Here is a 10965-nt window from a genome sequence, read left to right as displayed (position 1 = left end):
CTGGTTTTTGTACTTCTCGGACAAGCACGGTGTTGATGGCGTGCTCGGTTGTAGCGAGGTATAGGTACAAGATTTCTCATTTGATAGGCTTCGATAAGATGGGAGGTTTTGCGAGGTGTTTCTTTAGCTCCTGAAAAGCGATCTTGCATTCCTTTGTCCACTCGAATTTTTTGCCCCCTCTCAAAAGGTTGAAAAATGGAAGACAATGATCTGTAGATTTTGAGATAAACCTACTTAATGCCGCCATCCGTCCAGTTAAGCTCTGGACATCTTTATGTTTTCGAGGTGAGGGCATGTCAATTAGAGCCTGGATCTTGTCAGGACTAACCTCTATTCCTCGCGCGTTTACTATAAAGCCCAGAAACTTACCTGACGACACTCCAAAAGAGCATTTTTGTGGGTTGAGCTTCATGTTGTACATTTGTAATACAGCGAAGCATTCTTCGAGGTTGTCCACATGGTTATTGTTATGTTTAGATTTGACCAACATATCATCAACATACACTTCCATGTTGTTACCTATCTGCTTGGAGAACATCCTGTTTACAAGCCTTTGGTACGTGGCTCCAACATTTTTAAGCCCGAAAGGCATGACATTGTAATAGTACAGCCCCTTATCTGTCACAAAACTCGTGTGTTCTTGGTTTGGGGCATGCATGGAAATCTAGTTACATCCAAAATAAGCATCCATGAATGACATAAGACCGTGCCTAGCTGTGGCATCTACGAGCTGATCGATCCGAGGTACGGGAAAACAATCCTTGGGGCATGCCTTGTTGAGATTGGAATAGTCGATGCAAGGCTGCCATGTTTTGTTAGGTTTCGGAACCAAGACTGGGTTTGTGACCCAATCAGGGTAGAAGACGTCTCGTATAAACCGGTTCGCCTTTGATCTGTCGACTTCTTCCTTCAAGGCTTTCTTCCTATCATCGTCCAGGAGCCTTCGCTTTTTCTGTTTTGGGGGAAAGCTCTTATCAATGTTAAGTGCATGACTTATTACATTAGAACTTATCCCTACCATGTCCGAATGTGACCATGCGAAAACATCCTGTTTTAATTGCTATTTTATTTCTTCTGAAAGGTTTTCCCCCACCATCACAGTTTTCGGAGGATTAGCTTCTTCAAGCTTGACCTTTTCGAGCTCCTCTAGAGGCTCGAGGTCGGCCATTTCTTCTATTCTTGGATCGATCTCTTCATCTATTTTGAAAATTTTCCCATTCTTATCTTTAATTACAACAAGTGTTTGTGCACTTGTCTGTTTCTTCCCTCTAACAGAAATGCTGTAGCATTCCCTCCCTGCTAGTTGGTCCCCTTTCAGAGTCCCGATGCCACTAGAAGTCGGGAACTTGATGGCCAGATGCCTGATGGACGAAACTGCCCCCATCCCTACTAGGGTGGGTCTCCCAAGTAGAATGTTATAGGCAGATGGGAGATCCACCACTACGAACTCCATCATCTTGGTTACCGAGACTGGGTAGTCTCCCAAGGTTATAGGGAGTTCGATGGATCCCATGCAAGCAATCCCTTCTCCTGAAAAGTCGTACAACATAGTTGCACAGGCTTTTAGGTCGCGAAGCGCGAGTCCCGTCTTTTTCAAAGTGGCTTTGTAAAGGATATTTACCGAGCTCCCGTTATCAATCAGGACTCGGTGTATCCTCTTGTTCGTGAGCTAAAGGGTTATGACTAGCGAGTCATTATGAGGGAACTGTACATGGGATGTATCATCCTCCGTAAAAGTTATGGGTTGAGATTCAACCCTTTGCTGTTTCGGAGCTCTGGGTTCAAGTTCATAAGGAGACCAGTCACCAGTTTTCAGCTCATTCACATATCTTTTCTGGCAATTCCTGCCCGATCCTACAATATGCCCCCCCCCCCCCCCCCCGCCCCCCCAAGATGGTTATGACATCTTCTCCATCAATTGGAGGGGTCGTTCATCTTTCCGTGCTCGTGAATTGTTGTTCTGGGCAGGTGGTGCAGTTGCTGCCCTCTGGCTGGTGGAAGCCTGGTTGGGGTTTTGATTTCTCACATACTGCCTGAAATATCCTCTCGAGATCAGACCTTCGATCTCATCTTTTAATTGCATGCATTCATTGGTTGAATGTCCAATATCTCTGTGGAATCTGCAATACTTGTTGGAGTCTCTTTTCGCCTTTTGGTTTCTCATAGGGTTAGGCCATCTGAAAGGGACCTGGTTTTTGTTAGCCAAGTAGATATTCTCCTGAGACTCATTGAGCTCGGTATACAACTTGTATACGGAGAAATATCTTTCCCCTTTCTTCTTCCGCCTCGGGATTACTCCCTCCATTTTTCTTTCTTTTAGAAGGGTTGTCGCCGGGGGGTTTTGAGGTCGTAGGATCTGCCGAAGTCGAGGCAGAGTTTGTGTTTGTTGTTGTAGTTATGGGCTGAGAGGTCATATTTAACGCTGACCTCACCTCCTCTACATTAACAAATCTCTGAGCTCGTCGATTGAACTCGGTTAAGGACCTTACGAGCTTCCTTTTCATATCCTCCCAGAGAGGACTTCCAGGCATTACTCTAGCTCGGATAGCCATTAAATAGCCACTGTCGTCGACGTCACAAGCTCGAGCAACTTCCAAATTAAACCTTGTGAGATAACTTTTTAGTGTCTCATTTGGCTGCTGTCGGACATTGGTCAAGGCAGATGCCTCGGGCCTAATGCTGGCCATGGCCTTGAATTGCTTCTTGAAATCTCTTGATAATTGATCCCAAGAGGCAATTGAATGTCTCTTATATTTTTCAAACTAGTTCTTTGTTGGTCCCGTGAGCGAGGTTGGGAACAGCATGCATCTGAGCTCGTAGCCCACATTACTGGCTCGCATGATTGTGTTCAATGTACTCAAATGACTGTATGGATCTGAATTTCCATCAAATGGTGGGACGTGAGGAATTTTGAATCCTTGAGGAAACGGGGTGCTAGAGATGTGTGGGGCAAAGGGTTCGAGTTCTTCACCGAAGTCTTTGTCCTTTTCCCGGCTTTGTTCATTTTGTAAGAGCCTGAATGCTCTTTCTAACTGCTCAATCCTTTCATGGACTGGATCTATGGGGGGTCTGACTTGAATCAATGGGAACTGGTTATCGTTGATTACAACTCTAGTTTCACGCCTCGGCACAGGGTACTTACGCCCATTGAGATGATCTCTCAGACCTGGATTCGATGGATTATCATGCCCCTGATTATGGTTCAGTTGCTCCCGTAAATCTGGGTGACTTCTTCGATTTCCAGTGTTCCTAGGTTCCTGGTTGTATATACTCACAGACCTGTTGTCACCCGAGCCTTCGCTGGCATGACTAGTTGCACGATTATTTCGAGATGAGTTCCTTGCTTGTCCCCTTGCCTCAATAGTTTGAGATCGAGACATTTGGCTTCTCGTGGGATTGGGACCCCTATGCTTCCTAGTAGTTTCCCTATTCCCCCGCCTTCGCCCAATTCGCCTTTCCTTGTCACCATGGGACAGTTGAGCATCCCTCCGAACTGGCGAGGGGTGCCTTATTGGCGATGGTGGGTGTCTTATTGGCGATGGTGGCTGCCATCCGTTACGGGGCCTAGAAGGCCCTGAGTTTGCTCGATCAGGTTCTGCCACGTTCTGCGCAGTACCAGAATTTTGGGTCCGAGCCTCCGCGGGAGCTCGGTTATTCCCTACCTCGCTCGGTGCCTCTGCAGTTGGGTTGGCAGGACCTTCAGCCCGGTTACTTCTCCGGGTTCTCGGTGGAGCAAGTTGCTCTGTTGGCGGCGGAGGTTTCTCTGCTCTTCGGGTGGCCGCGTTTTTGCGCGGCCGTCCTCGAGGCCTACGCGATGGAACGTGAAAGTCCTGCGGAGGCAGAGCCTGGACATCTGGTGGAGGTGGAGCTTGAGCCACCTACGCTTCTGCAGCTAGTCTGGCCAGCTCTTCATTGCGTTTCTTAGCTTCTGCCAACTGCTTTCGCATTTGACGATTTTCGAGTTCCACTATTGGGACATATTGTTCAGGATTATAGTACATGTCCTCGTCGTCCCTGGGAGCAGGTGGTCCACGAGAGTCGGATGAACCACTCCTCTCCTCAGGATCTGAATTTACCATAGGCTGCTTTCCAGTGCGCCGGGGGTACTCAACTTCATCTAAAATTTCCTCCTCAGGAACATTGGGATCATTTGCCACCATTGTTGATTCGAGAGGCTTTCTGACTGAACAGACTTACGCACGCACTATTTAATGGCTCTCAATGAAAGTACCAAACTGTTGACGCCGTTTTTCGTCAACTTAAATTGGAGAGCAATTAAACAAGAAAATATTGGAGGAAATGAATAAAGAAAAACACACTAGGTTTTTTACGTGGTTCAGCAGTTAAATCTGCTTAGTCTACGAGTCTATATTATTAAGACTTGGAGGTTTTCTGGAAACTTTTCAGAGAATAGTTGCCCAGAGCTTTCCCTCAAGAATCAGTTTTTTGGTCCTTTACAAATGGTGCTTCCTTCTCTATTTATTGGGAAGGTTTGCAGAATTCATTCCCACATATTTCGAGAAGATATTCTGTAAGTCAATTAATATAATGCTATTTAATGCATTATTTCCTTCATATACGGAAACGTCCCATGAAAAATGGGTTCGAATAACAGATTAAATGATATCTCTTAAATCTTGCTCGGAACAAGTAGATGTTAACGATGTTGTCACATTCGAGCCTACACTTCCCGAGCTCGAGCCATCTCGCCTGAAGGCAATCAAGGAGAAATATATACAAGTGTCACACCATGCCATTGCAAGCTCATAGTATATTTGAGGCTACACATCCTCGAGGTCATTGTTTACTTCAAAGAGGTCCGACTATAAGATCATATGACGACCGCATATATTTCGAGCTCACACCTGATGAGTCCAGTTTTTCGGGGTCATAACTTCTTATCTCGAAATCTGGGTGTAACATGTATAAAATCGAAAAAATTAGGAATTGGGCCTCAAAATACCCAAACTAAAATAACCCTAAATTATATTGTACTAATGCCTACCCTTGCTAGCTTCGCAGCCAATGCAGACACGGCATTTTAGAGGAGCATCCATCGAGTAAGGAAAGTGCGGGTGAATGTGAGGTGAGTAGTATCTTGCCTTGAATGTAAATTAGAGCATTTTAGAGTAGCTCTCTTTAAATGACTACGAACTTCAGCAGCGGAGGCAGTTTTAATTTCCTCATTCCTATATCTTTACATGACCTGTCTGTACTCTGTACTATGCTATAACAGTATTTTATTTTGTTTCCCCACCTGTACGGAAGAACGAAGATGGAGAATGAAGAGCTACTGTGTGAGGCGGCGAGAAACGGTGATGCCGAAAAGGTGAGGTCTCTCTTAGACTCTGGAGCTGACGCTTCGCACTTCGACGGTGAAGGCCTCACTCCGCTCATGCACGCCGCTAAACACGGCCACGCCGACGTCCTCAAGGCCTTGCTTGAAGCTGGGGCTCCTTGGAATGCCCTTTCTCCTTCCAATCTCTCTGCTGGAGATTTCGCTATGGACATAGGTCACAGGGAGGCTTTCGATACCCTTCTCAATGCCGGTACCTTTCGCTTGTCAGTTTTTTTTTTTTTGGGCAATACTGTTAATGTTGTTCATATTTTTGTAACATAAGTAGCTTAAGAGTATAATGAAATACCTCATTGATGTCATTGTAAGATCACGATTGCACAAACGAAGGCCAAATCCCTAAATCAGATTAACCAATTGTATATAGTTCATTAGGGATGTAGATATTTAGTAGTTTTGTAGTGTCTTTAGAAATTTGGTTTTAGTTGCTAATATTTTTTTTTGATATGTTTGCATACTTGGACAGGGATTCAAGCTGAGTTGGTTCTGGGAACCATAGCGAGGAGAGATAGCAAAACGGGTGATTGTGATGGTGATTACTTGGATGATAGGGTTAGCTTCAGTGAGGATAAGCTGATGGACTCAGAAAGCAAGGCGGTTATGATGGCTTGGGAGAAACCATTAATGGAGGCTCATGCTAAAGCTGTTTGTTCAGGGGGTGGTCACATATTGAACATTGGATTTGGTATGGGTCTGGTGGATACAGCCATTCAGAAATATGCACCTACTTCACATACTATTGTTGAGGCTCACCCAGAGGTTTATAAACGTATGCTTCATACTGGTTGGGCTGAGAAGAATAACGTAAAGATTATATTTGGCCGTTGGCAAGATGTTCTGCCACAGCTTGATTCTTATGACGGTGAGTCGAATTCAAGATCCATACTTGCCTTTGTAACCATATGTAATATGCAATATAAGTAAAATTTTCAGAATAATATCTTTTTGACATGTTCTTTGTCCATCCATTCAGGTATTTTCTTTGACACCTATGGAGAGTATTATGAGGATCTAAGGGAGTTCCAACAGCATCTTCCTGTGTTGTTGAAGCCAGGGGGAATCTATTCATTTTTCAATGGCCTTTGTGGTGGTAACCCTTTCTTTCATGTTGTTTACTGTCAGCTAGTGTCTCTCGAACTTGAGAGTTTGGGATACTCGACTCAGCTCATCTCCTTGCCTGTCAAGGATTGTCTAGGAGAAGAAGTTTGGGAAGGTGTGAAACACAAATATTGGCAACTTGATACATATTATCTCCCTGTTTGTCAATCTATACAGGATTCCGAGTAATACAGAATTTTCAGCTTTTTCTTTCTTTATCTTCTACTTGTCTTTGAATCTATTTCAGTTATTTAGGATCTTAAAGTTGATACCATTCCATGATGTTTGATTCTGTAGGACATGACATGTTGTTATTAATCTCATTCTCGCTCTCTCATGATTATTTATTTCCTTCTCTTCAGTTACCAATTGCTAAGCAATGACTGCAGTAGCTTATTGAAAACACGATCCTTGATTGGAAACAAGAAGACGAAAACATTTGCTTTATATATGAAAGGCACTAGACGAACAAATTTAAGGACAATCTCTAAATGGTCATTGAGCAACTTAGAATCTAAGTCTTGCAGGTTGAAACGGCCAGCCCAGTTAATCCTTGATGTGTGCAGCATAATTACATCTTCTGCTAACTTTTCGAACTTCCCACAGGCGAAGTTTCTCAGCACTATCCCAACATTTCTTACTCACTTCCACAATGTTGGTGGTAACTATAGGGTATTCTGTTTAGGAAAAGCTTCGACCACCCAAGCCACGTCACATTTGAAAATATCATTGTGCCAATTCTCTAAAAGCTAACTCCGCCCCTTGGTAACCACAACAGCTTCAGCTAAAGGAGGGTCTGTTAAGAAATACTCAAGAGTATAGATCAAACAAAACTTTCCTGCAGAGTCTTGGGCAATGATTGCTAATGAACGCATAGGCCCAGCTGCTACATCAGAGTTTATCAAAATCCATTCTTTCGATGTAGGAGCCCACGCAACCTAGTGGTTGCTCAAACCACTAAGCTTCAACAAACGAAGTACCTGAAGTTTATTCTGTTGATCATCCGCCTAAGATTTTCATGGGGTCCACTAAGCACAATGCAGTTACGTTCTCTCCAAATAGGACTACACTATGATTGAAGCACTCACATGGATGTCCATAAAAGACGAGACACCACTATGATTGAAGCACTCAGAAGGATGTCCATAAAAGACGAGAGAGAGGTCTATTGGTATCATCTTTAAAGTAATCAAGGTAGTCAAACCAAGATGACAACTTATGCGCTCAATTCTAATTCCCGAGAGGCTTCCATAAAAGTCAAACAGGACACATTGCAAGTCTCAAACAAGTGGAGAGATGATTCATTCTCCAACCAATACAATGTATTAGAGTATTCCACATCGAATATATGTGAGGATATGAGCTAACATATAAGACTATGAGTTACTCATTACTAATTGGTTTGAAGATGGAACTATGCGTCTTATCAAACCCTTTACTCTATACCTATGTAGCCTTTCGTTCTCCGGCTCTCTAAACTCAAACTCTTCTTATAAAGTCCAACATTTATCCCTCTATCAAAGCTTACATGGTCCCTAGAGATCTGATTCAGATTGGTCCTCCAAAAGAGCCGCCATCTTGAGGGGCATATTAAAGTGTTCCATATCAAATAGAAGCGATTATATGAACCAATATATAAGACCATGAGTTACTCTACTCATCACCAATTGATTTTGAGATGAAACCCATGTGTCTTATCAAACCCCCACTCTATGCCTAAGTAACCTTTCGTTCTCCAACTCTCCAAACTCTTTTCTAACAATCTAATATTCATCGCACTATCAAATCTTACACAATAAACAACAATTATTTTCTTCCCAGTTTTTAAAGCGCCACCCAGAATTTTCCACCAAAAAAAATTGAATCTATTGTAGATTTTTGCTCTCCAAATCCACACTAGACAAGAGATACAAATTCATTAAGACATTCTTTGAATGATACTACACATCGAATTGATAGACAATTTTGTTGCAATAGAAAGGTATGAACGCCAATAGCTAAAACACAAGGAAACACTTAGAAGACCTGACCAAGTTATGGAAACTTTGTCTACTTCAATATTTCCACTCACTTGAGTATTGCTGAAGGGTTCTAGAGAAGGAAATTAGAATTGGGATATGAAGTCCCGATTTTAGTAATTACCAAATTAATTAAATCAGGTGAATTAATTAAGGTGCATAATGGTATTTAAATGTTGTAACAGATTTCAGATTTGTCGGGACAGAATAAGAACTTGTCACGACAGAAACTGAACACAATAAAAAAAAACAGTGCAAAAATAATAAAGAATACAACGAATTTTTACAAGGTTTAGAAATCCTTTCGGATAACCTAGTCCTTAGGGTCACGCTCAGAGAATAAACCAATTAATAAAAAATCACAAGTACAAAATATTGACTTAAACGAAACAAGACCCCATCTTGAGATTTGCCGCAACTTTGTTGTATTTCTCTTTACTAATCTGATTTTGATTGAAACACCTAATCACTTGAACTCCCTTCAATGACCATCAAGTGCTTGCATCCTCCCGACGTAAGGCTTGTAAAAATCTTCTCCCGAAGACTAAGAATTGTGTTCAAATTAAAATCTGTATTCACTCATGAATGTGGTATAGACTCACCACAAAACTAAACACTCATTTTACTACAAGAACACGTGAATACAATGATCTTGAATACACAGACTCTCACAAATATTACAATTCATCCATAAACTATGTATCAAAAAGTTCACTTTTTATCAAGGTCCTAGAAGCCTATTTATAAATATTATTTCGTGCTCAGAAAGACTTAGAAATAATCTCCCATAAAAAGCCAAAATATTTGAAGATATTATTGATTAATGAAAATTTGTCATTTTTAATTGATTTCGATCCAACAGACATATATTTTGCAGGAACAGCTAATACCTGCGTTATATCAAATTTCTCAAGATAGAAATAACAATTAACTTCTCAAATATTGAATTTTATGTAATTGAATATCTTTGGAAAGCACAAAAAATTAATAGAAAATATTTTCATAAATGAATTTGAATAAACACAGAATATTTTCTCTATAAAATCAAGATACCAATTCCTTTTACAAACATGTTGTGAGAATATCAAACTAAATAAAAAATTATTTGCAAATCTTACCAATTGATTTAAAGAATTAATTCTGAAAATCATAATAAAAATGAATTAAAATCATCTTTTAAGTAAAAAGATATATCAATTAAATTTGTCAATTTTGAGATTTCCAGGAATATAACAAGCCTTATAATCCCTTTGTGGGCAATTTCCCGAAAGGATTCTATGAATGATGTTTAAATAGTGTTACCATTGAGTTAAAAAATGCCATGAGGAGCAAAATTAAAGAACATGTGATGTCATATAGTTAATGGTTATTACAGTTGGCTGGTGTTGATATGTCCCTGGTAGATGGAGACATGTCGCTACTCACTAAGAGCTAAAAAAAACCTCTCATTCAGCGAGAGCCATTCACTGGTAGATGGCCTAAAGCGAGGCAACATGTTGCTGCTCCTCTTTATTTTGGAATTTGAACGTTGCCTATTTTACTTCAAAAAAATTCAAAACGTTGCCTATTTTACTTCAAAAAATTCAAAATGTGTTTCCAACATCATTAAATGCGTATAAACACCTCATGTTAATTTAAATAAATTTGGACACAAATTGATGCTAATTACTAAATCTCAAAATTTATACACACTTGTGTATTAATTTATATTTAACCACACTGACATTCTTGTATTTGGTTAATTATAAATTCCATTATTTAACATATAATTGTGTAAATGCATAACATAAAATATATTTTGATTTGAACTTTACTTAAGTGAAAATGTTACAAAATTCCATCGAAATCCCAAGTTGCATATAACATTGAACCAGTTATTCTTTTTGAAGAAATTGGTAATAATTCACACATATCCACTTGATCAACAAAAGAAATTCATTTATCTTGCTTAGCACTTTTATGTCTTTGTGCCTATCCATTCATGAATCATCGTGGGATAAAACTCTAAACTTTCATAAGAGGCGACACATACACCACGTTCATATAAGTGAAGTTCTTTTAGCATCTTTGTTACTTATTCCACTCAATTGAACTTCATTACAAAGTTTAAGGCATAGTTATTTGTTGGTTACAACCATCATTAGACATCACAAATGAGACTTATTTTGTAATTATCCACTTATTAATATATTATTCTCACCCATTGAACTCTCACTACAACAATTTTCACTTTTAATAACCTTTTTTTTTTTAACAAAAGACAGACGCCTTTGCCTTATACTGGCATCAACTCAAATATATTGAGAGGTCTCACTTGTGGTGGAGGAAAACCATCGATACACAACACAACAAAAAAAAAAAAACAAAAAAAATTAGTAGCAAAGAAAACCCCACCACACCAACAACAAAACCCACTCCCTGCCCCAAAGCCACTAAGGCCACAAACTACCCCACTCCCTACAAAGATCCAAAAAAGAAACCTCTTCAAAACTT

General features: G+C 40.4%; 1 protein-coding gene across 2 annotated transcripts; it reads left to right on the top strand.

The window, feature by feature from the left end:
* The first annotated feature begins 4955 nt into the window (after positions 1-4955).
* LOC133800729 (protein arginine N-methyltransferase 2) lies at positions 4956-6801 on the top strand. Of its 2 annotated transcripts, none has more exons than XM_062238756.1 (4): positions 4956-5086; positions 5237-5549; positions 5823-6218; positions 6330-6801. In XM_062238756.1, exons 2-4 carry the CDS (start codon positions 5276-5278, stop codon positions 6641-6643), a joined length of 984 nt encoding a protein of 327 aa, XP_062094740.1. In that variant the 5' UTR covers positions 4956-5086; positions 5237-5275; the 3' UTR covers positions 6644-6801. The 2 variants fall into 2 exon arrangements, with proteins under 2 accessions (XP_062094740.1, XP_062094741.1); XM_062238757.1 differs by having other exon boundaries at positions 4957-5086; positions 5269-5549.
* Positions 6802-10965: the final 4164 nt, after the last annotated feature.

The sequence above is a fragment of the Humulus lupulus genome, chromosome 9, assembly GCF_963169125.1.
Source record: "Humulus lupulus chromosome 9, drHumLupu1.1, whole genome shotgun sequence".
NCBI classification, from domain to species: domain Eukaryota; kingdom Viridiplantae; phylum Streptophyta; class Magnoliopsida; order Rosales; family Cannabaceae; genus Humulus; species Humulus lupulus.
Note: the sequence above shows the minus strand (reverse complement) of the source record. Positions and strands in the feature narration are given on the sequence as shown.